The sequence below is a fragment of the Rhincodon typus genome, chromosome 45, assembly GCF_021869965.1.
Source record: "Rhincodon typus isolate 14 chromosome 45, sRhiTyp1.1, whole genome shotgun sequence".
In the NCBI taxonomy this organism is placed as follows: Eukaryota; Metazoa; Chordata; class Chondrichthyes; order Orectolobiformes; family Rhincodontidae; genus Rhincodon; species Rhincodon typus.
The window spans coordinates 9,150,961-9,173,172 of NC_063376.1; the positions used below are offsets into that span (position 1 = coordinate 9,150,961).

The 22,212-nt window shown below is 43.3% G+C and overlaps 1 protein-coding gene across 2 annotated transcripts in view; it reads right to left on the reverse strand.

The window, feature by feature from the left end:
* Positions 1–16,098, reverse strand: part of LOC109923731 (Y-box-binding protein 2-A-like) — a 37,177-nt gene extending 21,079 nt beyond the window's left edge. For both annotated transcript variants that reach the window (XM_048620200.1, XM_048620199.1), the window contains exons 1-4: positions 15,956–16,098; positions 12,531–12,594; positions 9,534–9,567; positions 1,048–1,143 (exon numbers count right to left, since the gene is read on the reverse strand). In XM_048620200.1, coding sequence (XP_048476157.1) covers positions 1,048–1,143; positions 9,534–9,567; positions 12,531–12,594; positions 15,956–16,007 — 246 coding nt within the window. In that variant the 5' untranslated portion in view covers positions 16,008–16,098. The remainder of the gene's footprint in view (positions 1–1,047; positions 1,144–9,533; positions 9,568–12,530; positions 12,595–15,955) is intronic.
* Positions 16,099–22,212: the final 6,114 nt, after the last annotated feature.

Consider the following 22,212-nt stretch of genomic DNA (forward strand, 5'->3'; position numbering starts at 1 on the left):
AAACGTCAGCCTCTCTGCTCCTATGATGCTGCTTGGCCTGCTGTGTTCATCCAGCCCTGCACCTTGTTGTCATTGGTCAGTGCATTGAGTATAGGAGCTGGGAGGTCATGTTGCAAATTGTGCAGGACATTAGTCAGGCCACTTTTGGAAAACCATTCAATTCTGGTCTCCCTGCTATAGGAGAGATATTGAGAAACTTGAAACAGTTCAGAAAAGATTTAAGGGTGTTGCTATGGTTGGGGCTATTTTCCCTGTTGTGTTGGAGGCTGAGGGGTGACCTGAGGGGAAGTTTATAAAATCATTAAGCATAGATAGGGTGATTTGTCAAGGTCTTTTCCCAGAGGCAGGCAAGTCCAAAACTAGAGGGCATAGGTTTAAAGGTGAGAGGGGGAAAAGATTTAAAAGTGACCCAAGTGGCAACACTTCTTTCCTCCTCCCCACACAGACCATGGTGCATGTATGGAATGAGCTGCCAGAGATGGATACTGATACAATTACAATGTTTAAAAGACATCCAGACAGATACATGAACAGGAAAAGTTTAGAAGGATAGGGCCAAATGGGACTAGATTAATTTTGGATATCTCGTCAGCATGAACAAGTTGGACCAAAAAAGAGCATTTCCATGCTGTACATCTGACCAAATCAGAATGTGCCAAGGAGGTACAGGGATAGAGTACAAGTATGGCATTAAGATAATGGATCAGCAATAATTATGTTCAAAGTTAGAGTAGGCTTTGAGTCAGTCTGCACTTGCCATGATTGTGTTTTATAGCATCCATCATTTTAGCTGAGGGATAAACAACCCCAGGAACACAAGGAAGAGGGGGGGAATTTGGAGCTGTTTGGTTGGCTTTCCCCTAGACCCAGCAACAAATAGGAATTCTGTTTAGCAAGATGCCCGCTACAATTGAATGGCCAGCCACTCCCATAGAGGCACAACTCAGGAATTGCAAAATGGACAGGATGAGGGCGAAGTTCCCCAGGAACCAGGTCAGCCAGGGCCCTGCACATCACCCCAAATGCACCAGGAAACTGGAACAATACCTCTGCCTTGGCTCCCTCGACGACATCAAACTCCACAATCTCTCCATTCCCAACACTTCGTAGGTACTTGCGGGGATTGTTTCTGGTGATGGCAGTCTTCAGGGATTGGGGTGAGAAGATATCAGAGTTAGGAGCAAGGAAATGAAATGAATGGCATGGCACAACTGAATCCTCTAGAAGAGGGAATGTAACTTGGCACCCAGTCTAGGAATGTAGATGATTGGCCAAAGGCTAACCCCCATGACAGGTAAAAAAGCTGGCAGATGTCACTTCCACAGACAACTTTCTGGGCTATAGCAACCAACTACATTTGCCTAGCACCTTTCATAAAATTCAAACTTTGTCACTACAGCAGAGATAATCAGGCCAAATTTGACCAAGCTAAGTCTGGAAATATTAACAGTCAGGTAATCAGATGGGTTTCAAGGAGGGTTAAGAGAAGAGAGGTTATCATGTTGATGAAATTCTGGAAGCTGCCCCATGGTAGACCAATTACAGTCAGAGGACACAAGGTCAGAGTCAGAAATGCTGATAGAGGGTTAAGGCCAGTGCAGGTTAGAGTCAGCAGGACAAGATCACAGCAATTTGAACACATGCATGCTGATTTTAAAGCTGAAGGTGCTAGTTATGGTGGCAACAGCAATTAATGGGCTCGGGGGAGAGCAGGTAACAGGACTGTGGACAAGATCAGATACAAGGTCACCTGTTACCAATGGATTCAACAGTGAATGAGGTGCCAGCCTAGACAGCACTGCAGCATTCCACAAGGGACCTTCAGTTAGTTGATAATTAGTCTAGAAAGCAGTACCAAAAACTTTGACCTCAGGAGCCAGTCAACCCCATCCTTGCCCTCCCTGAGGATGGATTATATTTGCATTTTCAGAAGGCATTAATAAGCTACCACATGTTAGTCTACCCAAGATAAAAGCCCAGGATGTTGGAGACCATTTACCAGCAGGGACAGAGGATTGGCTAATTGGTAAAAATAACTGGATAAGAGGCATTTTCTGGATGGTAATTTGTAACTAGGAGTGCCACAGGGATCAGTGATGCTGTCACATTACTTGCAATAGTCACGACTTGGGTGAGGAAAGTGGTCATAACATTACCAGTTTGTGGATGGCAAGAGAGGTGGGAAGGCATGGGATGAGGATGACAAGATCAGTAAGGAGGGAAAATTAAACACTGGCTTTATTCAAGAGATTCTACAAATGCATTTAGAGCAAAAGAGCAACTGAAGATTAGGACCCTTTAAGAGATCAATGATCAAAGATCAGTCTGTTGACTGTTGAGATGAGAGAGATAAAGTCATTATTTCATCAGTTTCTACTGTTGATAAAGAAATGTAGGGTAGAGAACTCAGAAATAAACATTAATGTTTTGAAAACAGTTCATATTACCAGAAGGGGAAGTGCTGGAAATCTTAAGATAAAAATGCAGATAAAACTCCAGGATCTGATCAAGTGTATCCCAGGATGTGAAGTGAGGAAGAAGATGCAGGGCCCCTAGCAGAAATATTTGCATTATCTAACCTCCACAGGCAAGGTGCCAGTGTACTAGAGGATGGCTAATTTGTGCCTTTAAGAAAAGCTGCAGGAGGAGAAGCCTAGGAACTACAGACCTATGAGTCCGAGTGGTGGGCAAGTTGAGATGATTCTGAAAGATTGGATTTACATACATTGAGGGGCAAGGACTGACGAGAGAGTCATTTTTGTGCAGGAAAGTATAGTGTCTCAAACTTGGAGTTTGAGAAAGTAACCAAAGAGATTGGTGGAGGCAGAGCAGTAAACTTGTTTACTTCGACTTGGTAAAGCCTTTGACAAGGTTTCACATGGTAAACTAATTAGTCAAGTTAGATTACATGGCATTCAGGCTGAGCTTGCCAACTAGATACATAATTGGCTTAATGTCAGGAGACAGTAATGGTGGAGGATTGCTTTTCAGACTGGAGACCTGTAACCAGTAGAGCTCTGAAGGGTTCTGTTCTGTGTCCACTTTTGCTTATCATTTATGCAAATTATTTCAGGAGAACATAAGAGGCATGGTTAGTAAGTTGGCAGATGACACCAAAATTGGTGGTACAGTGGACAGTGAAGATTATCTAGGATTTCAGAGATCTTCATCAGGTCAGTGGGCTGAACAGTAGCAGGTAGAGTTCAATTTGGATAAATGCAAAGTATTGCATTTTTGTAAAACAAAAGGGAAGACTTAGACCATTAAAAAAAGTAGTGATCAAAGTTTCACAGATGCTGCTAGACCTGCTGAGCTTTTCCAGCAATTTGTTTTGTTTCCATTAAAAGGTAGGCATTGGGTAGTATTGTAGAACTGAGACCTAAGAGTTCAGATACGTAATTCTTTGAAGATAGGGTGGTTATGGTGCCAGTAACATGCTTGCCTTCACTGCTCAGACATTTTCAGTAAAAGTGGAGATGTCACGTTGAGGTTGTAGAGGACACTGGTGATGCCTGAGTACTGTGCAGTTCTGATCACCATGTTATGGGAAGGATATTATTAAACTGGAGAGGGTTCAGAAGAGATTTACCAGGATATGGTTGGGATTGGAGGGTTTGCGTTACAAGGAGAGGCCGGGGACCTTTTTCACTGGAATGTAGGAGGTTGAGGGGGGTGACCTTAGAGGCTTATAAAATAATGAGGGGCACAGATAAAGTGAATAGCAAAGGTTTACTCCCCTAAGGTGGGACAGTTGAAAACTAGGGGGCTTTTTTTTTTTAGAAAAAGGTGAAAGGAGAAAGATTTAAAGAAAAAAGGGGAAACATTTAAAAACAATTGTTAGTGTATGGAATAAACTGCCAGGAAAAGTGGTGAATGCAGGTACAGTTAAAGCTTAAAAAGACATTTGGATAAGTTCATGCAGAGGAAAGGTTGAGGAATATGGGCCAAACTGACAGGTGGGACTGGTTTTGGTCAGGAACAGTCAGCATGGACTAGTTGGAGCGAAGGGTCTGTTTCCATGCTGTATGACTACAACTCTGAACAAGTACAAAATAGGGAAATCTTGTTAAGAATTCACAAGCCACTTGTTAGACCACATCTGGAAAGATCTACTGGCATTGGGATCAGTCAGGAAACGGTTCACTAGGCTGAAAGGACTGTCTTGAGGTGGTGTAGTTGAGTCCTTAATTGAGTTTAGAAACATCAAATTCTTATGGGACTTGACAGGGTAGACAGAAGGGTTGGTTTTTAGACAGTAGGTTGTTTCTTGTCTGGCCCAGTTACTGTAGTGCTTCTGCATCTCATTAAAGTGGAACTGGATACTGAAAATCTGAAGCAAAGTTAAATTGCTGGAGAAACAGGATTGACAGCATCCTGTAGAGAAAAAGGCAGAGATAACATTTCAGCATCCAGAGGGCAGCAGAGACACACTGAGGAACATTCTGGAGAAATCAGTCACTGACTTAACAGTAGATTACTGTTCCCTGATACTGGGTTCTTTTGCAATTTGTAAGTCCAATTTCAGTAACCAGTTATTTAGATATTACCAACAGAATATCGAGGGGCTGTTGCTGTGTGGTGGCAGTTGGTATAAATGCAGCCTTAGGCGAATATAAGGCTTCAGAAAGAGAAGGCAAAATAAGATTTTCATCCCAGTGCAAGGATGAGACATGGTAGTTAGGGCTGTATGTCAGGAAGCAGGTTGGTGTAACAGCAACTATCTGCAGGGTGGCAGTGGTTAGCACTGCTGCCTCACAGGACCAGGGACCTGGGTCAATTCCACCCTCAGGCAACTGTCCATGGAGTTTACACGTTCTTTATGTTGTATGGGTTTCTGCCAGGCACTCCAGTTTCCTCCCAGAGTCCAAAGATATGCAATTAGGTGGATTTGCCATAGTAAATTACTCAGTGTTCAGGGATGTGTAGGTGTGTTGTGTCAACAGTGACAAATGCAGGGTTACAGGGTTAGGGAGAGGGATGGGATGCTGTTCAGAGAGGGAGAGTGGACTTGTTGCAGATCCTCTGACCACATGGCTCAGCTGGAACAGCAGTTGGACACTGAGGAGCATACAGGAGCAGACAGTGTAATAAACAAGTTAGAGGGAGGTGACCACTCCAAAGGTTCAGGCAGGTAGATGGGTGACTGCCAGGAGAGGCAGGCATGTAGTACAGGGGTCTCCTGTGGATATTCCACTTTCTAATAGCAATACTGATTTGGATACTATTGGGCAGAATAGCCTCTCAGGGAACTGTATCAACAGCAGCAGGGTCAGGCAAAGCCCTAGCAAGTGAGCATTAGGTGACTCACTGGTTAGTGGCACAGACAGGCATCTGTGGCAGAGTTTGAGACTGCAGAATGGTGTTGACATCTCCCTGGTGCCAGAGTCAAGGACACCTGAGCAGTTGCAAGAAATTCTTATGGGGAAGGCTGATAGAAGAAGGATGAGCTCCTGCAGAGTACAGAGTATTAGGAAAGAGGCAGAAGCAAAACTTGAGGGTAGTAATATCTGAATTAATATCACTGCCATGTGCTAATGAGGCAAGGAATAGAAAGATAGGACAGATGAAGGTGTGTGGCTAAGGAGCTGGTGAAGGGGGCAAGGTTTCAGGCTCTTGGATAATTGAGACTTCAGGGGCAGGGGTCACCTGTACAAGGGGGACAGGTTGCACCTAAACTAAAAGGGGAGGGAGGTTCACTAGTGCAACTTGGGTGAGTTTAATCTAGAAAAACAAGGGGCTAGGAACCAGAGCAGCAGGTTAGCAAGCTGAGGGATTGAAGGGAAGGTGGCTGTTAGGACCAGTCAGACAAAGGAAGGACAGGCAAAGGCAGGTAAATGAGCAATTGGACTGCTGGGCTAAAGTGTGTTTATTTCAATGCAAGGAGTATTATGGGTCAGACAGATGAGCTTAGTCTGACATACTGATCCAGGCTCTATGAGCTCTGAGGAAGGGTCACTGGACACAAAACATGAACTGTTTTTTCCTTCACAGTTCTGCCAGAACTGTTGAGCATCCCTAGCAATTTTTTTGCTCCAGGCTCTATGTTGTTGTGTCCATCACACAGACTTGGTTGAGAAAGTGTCAGGTCTGGCTGCTCAATGTTTCAGGGTTTCATTGGGGAAGATAAGAGGTGGAGGAGTTGCATTATTAATCAGGGAGAACATTATATCTGCACAGAGGACATACTGGAGGGCTCATTCACTGAGCCAATATGGCTAGAGCTCAAAAATAAGATGGGTGCAATCACTGATAGGATACTGTAGGAACCCCAAACAGCCACTGAGACATTGAGAAACAAATATGTAGGCAGTTTATGGAAAGGGACAATAAAAACAGTTCAGTGGATGACTAACATCCCCCAGTGTTGACTGGGACACCCTTACAGCAAGGGACTTAGATGGACCAGAATTATTAGGTGCATCCTAAAAAGGTTTCTTGAAACAGACATGGATAGTCACCTAGTGGGGGGGGGGGCACAAACTTGACCTTGTATTGGCTAATGAGCCTGGCCAGATGACCAAACTTTCAGTGGGACAGCATTTTGGTAACAGTGATCACAACTCATGTTTTAACAGATATGAACAAGGACAAGGCAGGACCTTGTGGGAAAAGGTACTAAATTGGGGAAGGGAAAGTTGTAACAGTATTAGGCAGGAGCTGTTGATATCAGATGAGTCCACATTTGACATATGGGAATTTTTTATTTTTTTTTTTATAAAAAAGTGACCTGCTGGGGAACATTCAAGACTAGCATGTTCCAGTAAGGGGGAAGTGAAGGATGGCAAGGTAAGGGACCATTGGATAACAAGGGAGGTTGTAAATTTAGTCAAAAAGGGAACAAACATATGTAATGTTTAAAAGCTAAACTTGGACAGGACCTGTGAGGAACAAAGTAGGAAAGTATTCAAGCAAGGAAGAACCATGAAGTGATCTTGGAGAGCAGGGTTAGAGAATCCCAAGACATTCTACAGACATATTAAAGAGGATAACAAGGGAGAAGGTAGGACCACTCCAAGGTAAAAGGAGGGAACTCCTTGGAGACAGAATGTGGGAGAGATCCTAAATGATTACTTTGCATCAGTATTCACCCAAGAGAAGGATATGGAAGATAGTGAGATTTGTGTGGCATATGCTAATGTGCTAGGGTGTTTTCTGATCAAGAAGTGGTGTTGGATCTCTTGAAGAGCATTTAGGGTAGAAAAGTCCCTAGGGCCTGATGGTATTTACCCCAGGCTATTGAGTGAAGAGAAGAGATTGCTGGGGCCTTAAGCAAGATCTTCATACCCTCACTAGCCACTGGAGGACTGGCTAATGTTGTTCCTCTTTTCAAGAGGGGAAAGGGATAATCCAGGAAACTGTAGACCAGTGAGTCTCATGTCAATGGTTGGGAAGCTATTGGAGTGGGTTCTTAGGAATATGATTTACATGCATTTAGAAAAGCATGGCCTAATTAGGGACAGTCAGCCTGGCAGGGCAGGGCAGGTCACATCTTACTAGCTTGACTGAATTTTTCAAGGAGTTGACAAAGGTGATCTGAGTGTAGAGCATTGGATGTTGTCTACATGATTTAAGGTCCCTCGTGGTAGGCTCACCCAGAAGATTACGATGCATGGGATCCATGGTGTCTTGGCCACTAGGATTTAGAATTGGCTTGCCCATAGAAAGCAGAAGGTAGTTGTGGAAGGGTATGTTTTTCTGTCTGGAGGTCTGTGACAAGTAGTGTTACATGGGGATCCATAGAGACCTCTGCTGTTTGAGATATTTTCATATAAAATGACAGATGAAAACACCAGTGGGTTAGTAAGTTTGAAGACAATACAAAGATTGGTGGACTTGTGGATAGATTGTGAAAGGATACAGTGGGGTATAGATCAGTTGCAGAAATGGGTGGAAATATGGCACATGGAGTTTAATGCAGCAGCTTGCTTATCTGGATATAGCACACTTGCCTTTATTGGTCAGGGCATTGAATACAACAGTCAGGATATCATGTTGCAGCTTTATAAGGCTTTGATTTGGCCACATTTAGAGTGTTTGGTGTTGTTGATGGTATTAAGGACAATTTGTGCTGGACACAACCACCTGAAGTGAATCCCATGAAAACCTGTGAATATTAGGCACTTTGTGCAAGATTCAAGGAACTCCTTCCACTGCCAGGTGAAGAGAGAGATTTTCATACTTTGGGACCGATTTGAACAACAAACATACTGGGGACAGGGGCGCTGCTGCAACAGTAGTAGACTTGCCAACTTTAAGGGCATTTAAATGGTCATTGGATAAACATATGGATGATAATGGAATAGTGTAGGTTAGATGGGTTTCAGATTGGTTTCACAGGTTGGCACAACAGAGGGCCAAAGGGCCTGTACTGCACTAATGTTCTATGTATTGCATTTAATTATAGTCACCACATTACAGGAAAAATGTGGATATTTGGAGAGGGTGCAGAAGAGATTTACCAGGATTCTGCCTGCATTAGAGGGTATCAGCTGTAAGGAGACACTGAACAAACAGGTTGTTTTCTCCAGAGCAGTGGACACTAAGTGGCAGGGACTTGATAGAAGTCAATAAAGTTGAGAGGCATAGATAGGTTGACAGTCAGAATCTCTTTCTTGGTGTTGAAACATCTCACACCAAGGAGCATGCATCTAAGGTGGGCAGGTTCAAAAGAGATAAGGGGCAAGTTATTTTCATTCTATACAATGGTAGGAATCTGGAACACTGCTAGGGTGGTGGTGGGGCAGATACAATAGGGGCATTTAATGGGCTTTTAAACAAGCATGGATTTGCAAGGAATGGAGGAATATGGCCTGAAGGCTGACAGAAGGGAATAGTTTAATTTGGCATCATGTTTGATACAACATGGGCTGAAGGGCCTGTTGCTGTCTTGTCCTCAGCACCAGGGTCTCCAGAAATTTTGGGTTGTTGCAAAAGCAGTAGATTGTTTATCTAGGTCTCCATTAGAAGCAGATCACCCAACCCCAGTGTTTAATTCCTTTTCTGAGTTTGTCATTCAAGTGAGTGACGTTTAGGGTAGGGAAATAGTAGGATCAGTATTCACTTTCCCCAGAGGGGAGAGAGGAAAGGAAACAGTTGCAATGTTGAAATTGGGCAGTCAAAGGTACAGATTAACAAGGCCACAACCAGAAAGTTAGTTAAAAATTGAATACTTAGTGCTTCTAAGTCCAGGTTTAGAAATACTGCCAGGAGAGGTTGAGGAGAGGATTAGATACAAAGTAAAACTCCCTCACTGCCCTGAGCAGTTAGCACAAATATCTGGAAGCATTGAGATCTGCCTAATAGATCACACCTTGTAAGGATAAACACCTCCCCATCCCACTCACTAACTAATATGCCTATCAGAACCTTGCAAGGATGGTGAATAGTGACCGTCATGGGAGCATTCCAAAGTTTGCTTTTGACAGGAAAAACCTTAATTGAAAGCCCTAGAAAACAGTACTCAATCCACTATCCAGGCTGCCAAGTAACATTCCTAATAAGGAGCTAATTAGAGTGCACTTTAAAATTCATACCTGGTGAACAAATACATCCTGTTGTGTGTCATGCCTAGATAAAAAAGGCAATGAGGGGCAGGGGAGGAATAAAGGAGAAAGGAAAGCAAACAGTGAACACAAACATGAAAAGTGAAGTGAATTTTGTAATGATACTTTAACAAAGACCTTAACCAATGAACTATTTTTGAAATGCCACAAGTGATAGATAGATTGCACAGCAAAATCCCACAAATAAAGACCAACCTCATCTGTCAATCAAAAAAAGTGTCAGGTATTACTTGGCTCAGGGAACTTGTTCTTCAGATCAAACCACAAGATTGTAAGAGCAGAATGAAACAGTTTCACCCATTTGGATGGCAGTGAATAAGTTGCTTATTCTCCCACCTTTGCCAGCAATATTAGAACAATACAGTACAGAATAAGCCCTGCAGCCCAGCAAATCTGTACCACCAAAAAATCTAAACCTTTTGAATGTGAAACAGGTTCAATTGAGCCAGCAAGCAAAGGGACCAACAAGGGACCTTTGGTGCAGCATCTCATTCAAAAAGGCAGCATGCTGAAGTCTCTGGAGGGGTCCTTAGACAGGGTTGGGATCAGGGGGTTATTCACCAAGACACAGCTGATAATAAATAAACCAAGGGAGCAGGGGCTAGCTCAAAGCTGCTTAGGCCAGACTAGGTACAGTATGTGACATGGAACAAAGCACATGTCTAAGGAGGAATACTCAAACTTTAACCTTTGAAATTTTAATCAAATATTCTGTGTTTTAATCATAATTTACCTCCCTCAGTTACCTATGAAAGTGAGTAGACTTGTAGGCCAAAACCTCAAATCACCACAGAAATAACAAGGTCAAAAATCACACCACCAGGTCACAGTCTAACAGGTCTATTTGAAGACAAGCTTTGGTCTCACTCTTCAGGTGTCTCTGAAAGCTTGTTTTCAAATAGATCTGTAGGACTATGACCTGGTGTTGTGATCTTTGACATTGTCCAACATTGACACCTCTACATCATGGAAACAACAAACTGTGCAAACTAATAAAGAGTGGCTTCATGACTTCTGAAGTACAAGTCATTATGTTCTAAATGTTAGATATAAAAACACACATGGTCACATTGCAGAACATACCAGCATTACTGAGCTCAAGGCTTTTCCCAATCAAAGGGCAGGTTGAACAAGCTAGGGGCCCCCTAACCCCTAGAGTGGTGACTGAACTGAGGTCTTTAATCATTGGAGGTGGTTTGATGGGGCAAATCAAGATGCTTTAGTTTGCAGGAGATCTCAGAACTTTAGGTCAATATCAGACAGTCCTTCGCAAATCCCAGAATCCAAAGAAGCATCGTCCCCTGGAGTGGGGTGAATGTCAAACTAGCTTCCCAGAGTGTTTGAGGAAGTAGTATAGATACATTGAAGAGGGAAGCTGGATAAACAGAAGTGAGAAGGGAATAAGAGTACTGATAGGTGAGCACTTGGGGGACAGTTAGTTCACGTGGAACATCTGCATGGTGTTATGCCCTCTGCCATGAGTTTGGGTTCAAGACACACTGGTCAGAAAGGTCAAAGCAATGTCAAGAAAGGTCTAAGGTTGGAGGATTTTTTGCAAGATTTGAAAACCAAACTACAGAATATTTATGAATTAACATGAAGGCCTTGTAAACATTACCATCTAATGGTAGTCAGGGTAGTGCATGTTTAAGGTTCTGAGGATTTGTAGCTTGGATTGTGGATGAGGTTATTAGCTGACTTGCCAAGATGGCTGGTTATTGTATATGACAGTGCATGATAACCAGCCAGCTTGGTGAGCAAGTCAACAACCTTTCTTTGCAGGTGTCTAACGTTGGGCTGTTTGACTTAAGACTCACCATACATCTTTCTCTACTCATTCTGTGGCGGTGCAGTGTTGGACTGGGGTGGACAAGGTCAGCAATCACAACACCAGGTTAGAGCCAACAGGTTTGTTTGAAAGCTTGCGTTTTCAAGTAAACCTGTTGGACTATAACCTGGTATCATGTGATTTCTGACCTTGTCTACTCATTCTGCCTATTTATACACAGTCAGGAGCTGCTCAATATCACTAACAAAAAAGGTTGCTCCAGGGTCCTAAAGCCATTGGAGCACCAGCATTTCAGCTAAATGGTCCATTTATGCTCAAGCCAAGTCAGTTACTTTTATTCAGCATATTTCCTGTCCCGAGGGCTCTACCTACAGAAACTAAGTGAATATCTTGAGAAGGGAGCTGGAGGGGACAGTTCTCCTAGAGCCAAAAGGGTGTGGAGCATCATCCAGGGAAGAAAATAAAACCAGAGATAGTAGGAACTGCTGATGCTGGAGAATTTGAGATAACAAGGTGTAGTGCTGGATGAACACAGCAGGCCAAGCACCAGAGGAACAGGAAGGCTGACGTTTCAGGCCTAGACCCTCCTTCAGCTTTCTGGAGGGTCTAGGCCCAAAACGTCAGCTTTCCTGCTCCTCTGATGGTGCTTGGCCTGCTGTGTTCATCCAGCACTACACCTTGTTATCTCAATAAAACCAGACAACTGTTTTTGGGAATCCAGCCCTGTTAGACTATATTGGCCAGAAAGCAGACTGAGGGCAAAGGGAAAGTAAAGGAGATAAAAACTAACTGTCTGTTGCCAGTGGGTCAAGCAAACACCCAGATGGCACTATAGTAGATGTACCTAAATCAAGGACTGCAGCAAATGCTGGCTCAGCCAGTTAGTTCAACATTCAAGAGACATGTACCACTTAGATTAAAATAAAACTGAAGAATCAGTTGCCATTTGAAACAGACCATTCCAAACTTCTACTATTCAACAATTTTACTCCAGAATCTGACTCAAATATTTTGACTCTACCCCTTCATTCTAAATTACCTCAACCAATGGAACCAGGGTAGAGAGAAAAATACAGCTCCCTTAATTGTCTAGGGAAGAGTTAAGTCAGCACAGAACCTGTCCCCAGCAGTTACTGAGAATGGGCAACAGAATCTTGGTCAGACAGGGGAAAGATTACCTTGTAATGAATCCATAGCAATTTCGGACATTAAACCACTTCACCGTACCAAGAACGCCTTTAGCTGTGACATGCAAGAGAGAGCAAGTTAGGATAAAAGTTAAGCTACATGGAATATCCATAAAGAGATAGTCAGGCTCATTTCCCCAATTAGCACCATCTCCACCTCCAGAAAAACTCACTTTGCAAGAAATGCCCCCTCAGGGAAGGGGGTCTGAATGAGGCTTGTCACTTGCAGGCAAGCAGACATCCTGAACTGTCTGGTCACCACACTATAGGAAGAATGTGATTGCACTGGAGAGAGAGTGCAGAGGATATTCACCAGGATGTTGCCTGGTTGCAGCATTTCAGATAAATGAGGCTGGATAAGCTGGGGTCATTTACTTTAGAGCAGAGAAAGCAGGGAAGGGACCTGATTGAGCTGTACAAGATTGAGGGACATGAACACTGGCTAAAAGCAGCTGCTCCCTTTAGTTGAAGGGTCAACAACAAACAAACAGGCATAACTCCAAGATAAGGGCAGGAGGTTTAGGGGACATTCCAGGAAAAAAATTTTCACCTAGAGGGTGGTGGGAATCTGGAATGTGCTGACAGAGGGTAATAGAGGCAAGAAATCTCAACCTATTAAAGGTTGCCAGACAATTACTTGAAATGTCATAACATGCAAGACTACAGATCAAACAGGATTGGTGTAGATAGGAGTGTGCAAACTTGATGGGCCACAAAGCATGGCAATAAGTTGGAATGGGAAGGAAGGGTTGGGGGTTGGGGGTAGTGGGTGAAGCTGGAGGCTGGTATGGTTACAACATTTAAAAGGCATCAGGATTGGTGTGGGCCAAATGGGACTAGATTTATGTAGGGTATCTGGTCAGCAAGGGCAAGTTGAACCAAAGGGTCTGTTTTCATGCTAAATATCTCTGATTATGACTTTAAGAGAAAGGACTCCCTTCAACACCTCATGACATCCCACAGCATTTAGCAATGAACAAAGAACTTTTGAAGGTGCAGCTCCTACTAATGTAGGGAATATGGCAGGCTCACAGGCATCATCTGACAGGAAAAACAATGACTATTTCAGATAATAGTGTAAATCTTCAGAAAGGAAAAAAATTGGCTTGTGCCATTGTGTCTTTATAATGGGAAAGACAAAAACAAACCTGGGTGGGACTGAAGAGGGGTTACAGGGATAAGATTACGGGGCTGCATCTAGGTGGGATGCTTGGAGGGTCAGTGCAGTATTGATGGGCCAAATGGCCTCTTTCTGCAAGTATTCTATGATTTTGTAAGAAAAACATGATTGAAGATGGTCACATTTCTTCCAACGTTGGACAGGCAGAGTTCAGTACTTGGAATTCATTTACCAAATGAATAGGTGACAGTGGCTCAGTGTTTAACACTGCTGCCTCTGTGCCAGGGACCAGAGTTCAATTCCAGCCTCAGATGATTATCTGCAAGGAGTTTACAGATTCTATGTCTGCTTGGGTTTCTTCAAGGTGGTCTGGTTTCCTCCCACAGTCCAAAGATGTGCAGGTTAGGTGGATTGGCCGTGGGAAATTGCCCATAGTGTCCAGGGACATGCAGGCGAGGTTGATCTGAAATGCTGCAACCAGGCAACATCCTGGTTAATATCCTCTGCACTCTCTCCAGTGCAATCACATTCTTCCTATAGTGTGGTGACCAGACAGTTCAGGATGTCTGCTTAACCTGCAAGTGACAAGTCTCATTCAGACCCCCTTCCCTGAGGGGGCCATGGGAAATACAAGCCTAAAGTGGTAGAGTAGGGGGGTGAGTCTGGGTGGGATGCTCAAGAGAATGTGGACTTGTTGGGCCAAATGGTGTTTTTCCACACTGTAGGGAAACTATGAAATCAGAAATACTAGTAAACCATCAGTCTTGATCTGTACAGCATGTAAACAGACCAGATATCCCAGATTAATCTATGTCAAAATCACATGACACCAGGACACCTGATGAAGGAGCAATGCTCAGAAAGCTTTGTTTTCAAATAAAGCTTTTGGACCATAACCTGGTGTTGAGATTTTTGTCCTTGTCCACCCCAGTACCTCCACAAATAAATCTAGTCCCATTTGGCAACATTTGGACCATATCCCTCTAAACCCTTCCTATTCATATACCCAGCCAGATGTCTTTTAAATGTTGTAAATTGTACCAGCCTCCACCACTTCCTCTGGCAGTTCCTTCCATACACACACCACCCTCTGTACAGAAAGTTGCCCCTTAAGTCCCTTTTAAATCTGTCCCCTCTCACCTTAAACCTATGCCCCTCTAGTTATGGGCACTCCTACCCTGGGGAAAGGCCTTGGCTGCCCCTCATGATTTTATAAACCAAGTTCATCCCTCAGCCTTCAATACTCCAGGGTAAATAGCCTCAGCCTCTCCCTATAGCTCCAACCCTGGTGACACCTTTGTAAATCTTTTCTGAACCCTTTCAAGTCTCAGAACATCTTTCCTATAGCAGGAAAGGAAGCCAGAGTTGTACACAGTAATCCAAAAGTGGTGTCCCAACTCCTCACTCACTACCAGTTATCTGTTGTCGCTCCCTACATTAAATTCCAATTAGCTCAAACCCAGGAGACCAACGTATACTGTGCTAGCATTAGGGACTAACTGCACTTGTATTCAGAGCTTTAAAACAGGGATTAGGAGGAAATCATTTAACTCAAACAGTTAGAGGCATTAACTCACCAATAGCCTATTAAAGGGTGGCAATTAATTTGCATACAGTTCAAATTATGCCTCCTCAAAACAGCTAGAGTCACTTAAAAAGTTAGCAACTTGAACAGCTGAGGTTTAACCATCAAGATTAGAGGGCGAGAAACCGAGGGAGCAGAGGAAGGGCGGATGGAAATACAAACATCTCAAATCTAGTCTTGCATCGCAATCGCATTTATAAATGAAAGCACACCTTACTCTCAGCCTAACTCAGTACAATTCCCCAGCAACCAGCTCCTTCCAAAAAAAGGACACACAGGGCAGAGTACATTTTAAAGAGGGAGGGGGCCTGCCACAAGCGAGACAACAAACCAAAGGTCATTTGAGTGGAAAAAAAAACGCTACCGGTATTCTGAAATAACCAGGATTTCAAACGCTGTCAGCCCACGGAAATACAACATTTTAAAAAGCAAAGAAGTTAACATGCACCTAAGAAAAGTTATCCAAACTATAAGAGAGTCTGCATACCTCTCAAAATCTTACAAGTTCATTTTTTTTAAAAAAGTGAAATTAAGAAAGGGTATGCTAAAATAAAAAGTCTTTCAACACGCAAGTGGTTAAACTTGTAGCTGTAAAGCCTCTAATGCGGGATTGTATTATTATTATTATTATTATTATTATTTTCCCCACTCAGCAAGGCGCGGGCTGGTTGTGGGTAAAGAATGGAGCTTTTCGCTCTGCACATAGCATACCGAGGACTTTCTTTTCCCCGGGATTAGGGGAACCACTCTCCGCCTCGCTCATTGCTCTTGTCCCGGTGGTGATTCCTCGGAACCGGTTTCCTCCTCAGTCACCTCCTGTTTTCTCTCTCCGGGAAACAACCCTGAAGAAACTCCCAAACTTTTGCGGCAACTTTTAAAGCCCCCCCGGGAGGCGGGGCCGCATCCCCCTAGTCGCGCTGCTATTGGCCGTCCTGAAATTAACACGCTGCCTCCCATTGGCTGAAACCACCCACCGCGAAAAAAACCTTCCCTTTCAAATGGGAATTTCATACAAAACAGAGATTGGCTCACATTGTTCCCCCCAACTTCTCTCACTCAATTTGACAGTTCATCTTCTTGAAAAGCAAGACTCTCATGTTCTCCAAGGCTCCTCCAACAATACCTGCCAACTCTATGGTCACTACCACCATCAAAGGCCAGATACATGGGAACGCCATCTCCTTACATGCCACTCATCACCCTGACTTGGAACTATATTGATCATCAGCCCGGGACATGCTCTCCAAAAGTGGGCTTTGGGGAGGGAAACTGCAATGGGAACCGACTACCCTACACCAACAAAAGCCCAGTGAATGTGGCGTTTTATAAATTCCTACTTTAGATATAAAGCCAGTCTGACTCCAAATCAAAACCCACAAACAGATTCTAAATAATGCCTCACACCTAACATGCATTGTCTAACCTAAAATGTCACCTCTTCTTTAGTTCTCTCAGGGCAGTGACTTGAAAGAAATTCGGAGATTTACATATACATATTAATCAATTAAAACCTTCTAACTGATTAAAAATTTAACAGCATCTTAGGTTTGTTTAATACATCCTCATCAATGGTGGGACACTTTGATCTTTTACTTGTAAATTCTGTGTCTGATTCCACCTCTCTCACTAACACCTGAAGAAGGAAGGAGGCTCTGAAAGCTTGTATTTTCAAATAAACCTGTTGGACTATAACCTGGTGTCATGTGATTTCTGACCTACACCAAAATCGTTAGTACAGTCTCAATCAATGGGTGGGAATCAGAAAGTTTCCCGATTCATCTGGAGTCAGGCAGGGCTGCCCACTCTCTCCTGCTGTGTTTGCATGTTATACAATTCTATTTGCTGAGTCTGGGGAGGCGATGGCCTCGTGGTATTATTGCTGCTTTGTTAATCCAGCGACCTAGATAACATTCTGGGGACCCAGATTCAAATCCTGCCATGGGCAGATGATGGAATTTGAATCCAATTAAATATCTGGAACTAAGCATCTAATGATGCCCATGAATCTGTTGGCAATAGCTGGAAAAACCCAACTGGTTCACCAATGTCCTTTAGGGAAGGAGACTGCCAACCTTACCTGGTCTGGCCTACATGTGATTCCAGACCCACAGCAATGTGGTTGACACTTAACTGCGCTCTGGGTAATTAGGGATGGGCAATAAATGCTGCCTGGCCAGCGACATCCTGATCCCATTAATGAATAAAGGAAAAAAAAGTCAGGAAGGATGCGAGCCTGACAGGGGTGATTATTCCAGGCAGTGCAGGTCAAAGTACATGGATAATGTGGCCGTGTTCTGCTCGGATCCGCTGTCAGTGAGCAGAATCGTGAGCATCTGCGACAAGTTCAAACTGGCCTCAGTAGTCAAGGTAAATCAAGGCAAGAGTGAAGCCATGTTCTTTTGGGAACCTGCCGACAGATTCTTTCTCCCCTTCACCGTCAGGACAGATTACCTGAAGATGCTGGCAATATGGTTCAGAGGGGCTGGGGTATGGGCAAAACCTTCAGAGGAGCATATCGCCAAAGTGAGGCAGAAACTGAGCAGATGGGAGCACCACTCCCTGTCTGTTTCCGGTAAAATCCTGCACATCAGGTGTGATGCAGTACGTGGCACAGGTCTGGCCAATTCCCAGAACCTGTGCCATTGCATTGCAAGCATCTTCCACTTCATCTAGAGGTCAAAGATGGACTGTGTCAATAGGGACACCATGTACAAAGTTTCGGATAAGGAAGAATGCACCAAACGCTAGTCTCATCCTGATGGTCACCTTTATGTGTGGCCGCATTGGTCTGTGTGTAGACGCTTGGTGTGCAAACACTAAGTGTCACCACATACTGTGGTTCAACCTGCCCCCGGTTTTGCGAAGGATGGGTCTGGCCTTGTTGCCACAGAATGCTCCAACTAGTTTTATCATCTTGTATCACCTGTCCCTTGTGGAAAAATTTGTGAGAGAAATACCTTTGACCACAAATCCATCAGGAAGTGAGCAGCAGATGATGCCCTCGAGACTGTGTGGGGATGTAGGAGAGGGTGGATCACATCAGGTTGCCCCTGAGCAGACAGCTAAAGTTATTTGTCAGAATGCCTCATTGCCAGAGCTTTCCAAAAAGCTTACCTAGTGGTGAGAAGGGCACGACCTGTCAAATCCTTGATGCACACCCGGTCTCTGTGCAGTGCCACACACTACCCTCAAAGCAGCTGTGCCGGTGAAGACTGTCACACATCTTCTTCTGGAATGTAATTCTGAAGAAGAGTTTTCTGAAGAAGGGTCCAGACCCGAAATGTCAGCTTTCCTCCTCCTCTGATGCTGCTTGGCCCGCTGTGTTCATCCAGCTCTACACCTTGTTATCTCAAATTCTCCAGCATCAGCAGTTCCTACTATCTCTTCTTCTGGAATGTGCTTTTTCTGGAGAGGGAGGCAATGGTTTTTATTGAGCTTTGTCTCAAGAATCTACATGACACAGGTCTCTGTTCTGTGGACGCATGCTGAAACAAACATCGACTGGTCCTGGAGGGCCATCAACTCGGTGAAAGTCACTCTTTGGTCTGCATGAAGCTTGTTGGTTTTCCAGTGTAGAGTCAGCCTGGACCAAGTGTTGCAGACTGGCACATTCCAAGGTCCAGGACTACTTGCTGAGGGATGCACTAAAGCTTGGGGCAGCTCCCACTAAGGCACAGTGGGGAAGGACCACTGTCTGAGGACTTAGTGCCGAAACATAGTGACGGTCTGTTCTTCTATTAGACCCTCTCGTTGCCTTAATGTATGAGTACTGCATGAGTAAGAAATGCCTTTGGTTTTTGCAACTGCGGGGAATGTCAAATTCCAGTGTTTGTTTTTCTTGAAATGCAAAGGCTGCACAGAACTGCTTTAGTACCTGTGCATGTGGATCAAGAATTTTCATGCACATATTTTTGCAATAATAAAAAAAAAAGCACCGTCACTGGGTCAAAATCCTGGAACCTACTCCGTAACAGAAGTGTGGGTGTACCTACATCACAAACGCTGCATTAGTTCAAGATGGTAGCTCCCCACCACTTCCTCATGAGCAATTACAATGGACCAGCCAGTGACACCCACATCTTAGGAACTTGTTCCTGTCTCTCTGCACGCCACTGTTTGGCCAGCCTACAAACTTTATTTTGACTTAGAGACCCCTTTTTAAATTAGAACAAGGCTGGAAGATCTTGTGGCACAGTGTTACAGTCCCTACCGTTTTGACTGGGTTCATATCTCACCCACCACAAAGGTGTGTTTTTACACATCTGATCGATTTAGTCTCAAGAACAGTGAAAATATTCAGCAGCTGTGGAGGCGACGACAGGGTTAACATTTCAAGTTGATCATTTTCAGAACCAGAATTGTTACGGTGCAGAAGGAGGCCATTCAGCCCATCGTGCTGCATTGGCTCCCCGAATGAGCACCATGATGTCATACTGTTCTCCCATCCTTTGCCTGTAACCCTGCGCACTGTTTATATTCAAACAATCATCCAATGTCCTCTTGAATACCTCTACCATGCTTCCAGGCAGGGAATTCCCAAACCCATTGTCCATTGTTTTCTGTTCTCTACATCTCAGTCAACTTTGCATCCATTTAGCTACTCTTCCTTGTATTTCATGAGCTATAACCTTTCCCACAGGTCTGTTGTGTGGAATGCCTTTGGAAGTTTTTGTGCACCATACTAAATTAATTCCCCACGTCAAACCTCTCTGCTACCTCTTCCAAAAAACTCCAGCAATTTAGTTAAATAAGTTTTTCCCTTAAGAACCCCATAATTGCTCTTCCTACTCAATCCATATTTGTCCCTATGACTATTAATTCCAGCTCAAATGATTGTTTCTAGAAGTTGCCCCCCCTTCTGAAGTTGAAATTGCTGGGCTCATGCAACCTTTGGTGAATGCATAATGTTTGTAATTCTCCAGCTCTCTGGCACCATCCCAGCATCCAGGGAAGACTAAAAGCTTTGCCAGTGTCTTTGCAATTTCCACTTGCACCTTTTTTTCTCTGCCCCCATATGATTTCTGTGTATATAATCAAGCATATCTCCTTGTGGAGTTTCTAGAATAATCACTTTGTTTGCATTTGAAATTTACATTCCTGGAGAGTCCTAGTTCATCTCTGAATGAACAGCAAGAAGATGCTTGCTCAGTTGAATGTGTTTGTGTAACCTTTCTGCTGATTCTTGAGTTGTTGCAGCTAGATGTGATCAGACATAGTTTGCTGAATCTCCTCTGCTTGGCTGTGACCAAAATGAATGAGAGAGATGTGCAGGCTATATTCTAACTCAGAATTGATAATATCCACTTGTTGATCTGGAGGAATATGCATTTTTAATTGGACTTAGAAGTCTGTTAAGAGAATCAGTAATATGACTTGAATTGTATTGTACTTTGAAATCATGCCCTTGGATCTTTCTCAGTGGATATAGTCATGTAGGAGCACTTGTGAGAGGTTTTCCATAGGGTATTTCCAATGGCTTGTGATCAGTACGAACAATGAAATACTTGTTGCGAAGGTATGTGTGGAACCTTTGAATTCTGAAAACTAGAGAGTGAGTTTTCTTTTCTATGTTAGAATAGTTCACCTGAGCTGTCATTAGGATATTAGAACCCACCATGATAGGCTTGTCCTCCAGCAACAGACATGTTCTGAGGCCTTTCTTGGATTCACCTACTTGGTAAGATCAGAGGGATCATAATACAGTTGGTGCAAGATATTTTGGTCACAAAAATTCAGAATATACAGGGATAAAATTATGACAAAACCTAGGCATCTTTATAAATCAACTTTGTTTTGTGGTGTAGGCATTTTTTGAATATCTTTCATTTGGATATGACCAGGTTGATATACTTGAAGAATATGTTAATGGAAAGAAGTTGATTTGATTCATGTTGATTCAACATATTTTGATGTTTAAAAATCAGACATCATTCCTTGCTGCAGCTGTGAGCTAATGTGACCTGCTCACGTTTAGTTTTCCTGAGAATGGTGATGGCATCTGCGATACAGAAACAACCAAGCCAATTTTCAATACAACCCATATGCTGTCTAATTATATTATGGTTGACAGAGAATCCAAATGTTAACCTGAAACAGGACTTACTGATTCTAAAATTTGTCAGTTCCTGTGAATCTGGGGAACAATATATGGACCAATATACATTCTTGGCATCCAGCTTGAAAGATTGTTTCACATCTGAGAACTTGGGATTTAGCTCTTCCAGGATAGGAATCTTGTGGCAATATCATTTTAACAAATATTCAGTCACCTTGGAACTAAACACACACATGGAATGTCATTTTTCTCCAAATCAAAAGCTGTGGTGTTGTACCAGTTAGTGTGATGCTTATGTTTGCAACTTAGGGTGTTTGGTACCATGGAATCCAGTCTAGATTCACCTTATCTTGAATATGAAAGCTGCACTTACAATGCTAGTTTGGACATCATTTTTAAGATGTAATACTACCACTGCATGACAGAGGCAGACAGCTAAATCAAATCAGCCTCCTCATCTTTGTATTAGTGCCATAGTAAATTTAAAATCTTCTAAGACCCTCAAAATTAGGGGAGGTGATGGCTGAGTGGTATTATCACTGGACCATTAATCCAGACACCCAGATAATGTTCTGGGGAAATGGGTTTGAATCCAGCCATGGCAGATGGTGAAGTTTAAATTCAATAAAAAAATCTGGAAATAAGAGTCTAATGATGACCATAAATTCATTGTCTACTGTTGGAAAAACCCATCAGGTTCACTAATGTCGTTTAGGGAAGGAAACTGCCATCCTTACCAGGTCTGATCTATAAGTGACTCCAGACCCATATCAATGTGTTTGACTCTTAACTGCCCTCTGGGCAATAAAGGACGGGCAATAAATGCTGGCCTAGCCAGCAACACCCTTGTCCTGTGACTGAATTTTTAAAAATTGACCCTAATAGTTCCTAACCAGACTTCTGAAATAACCAG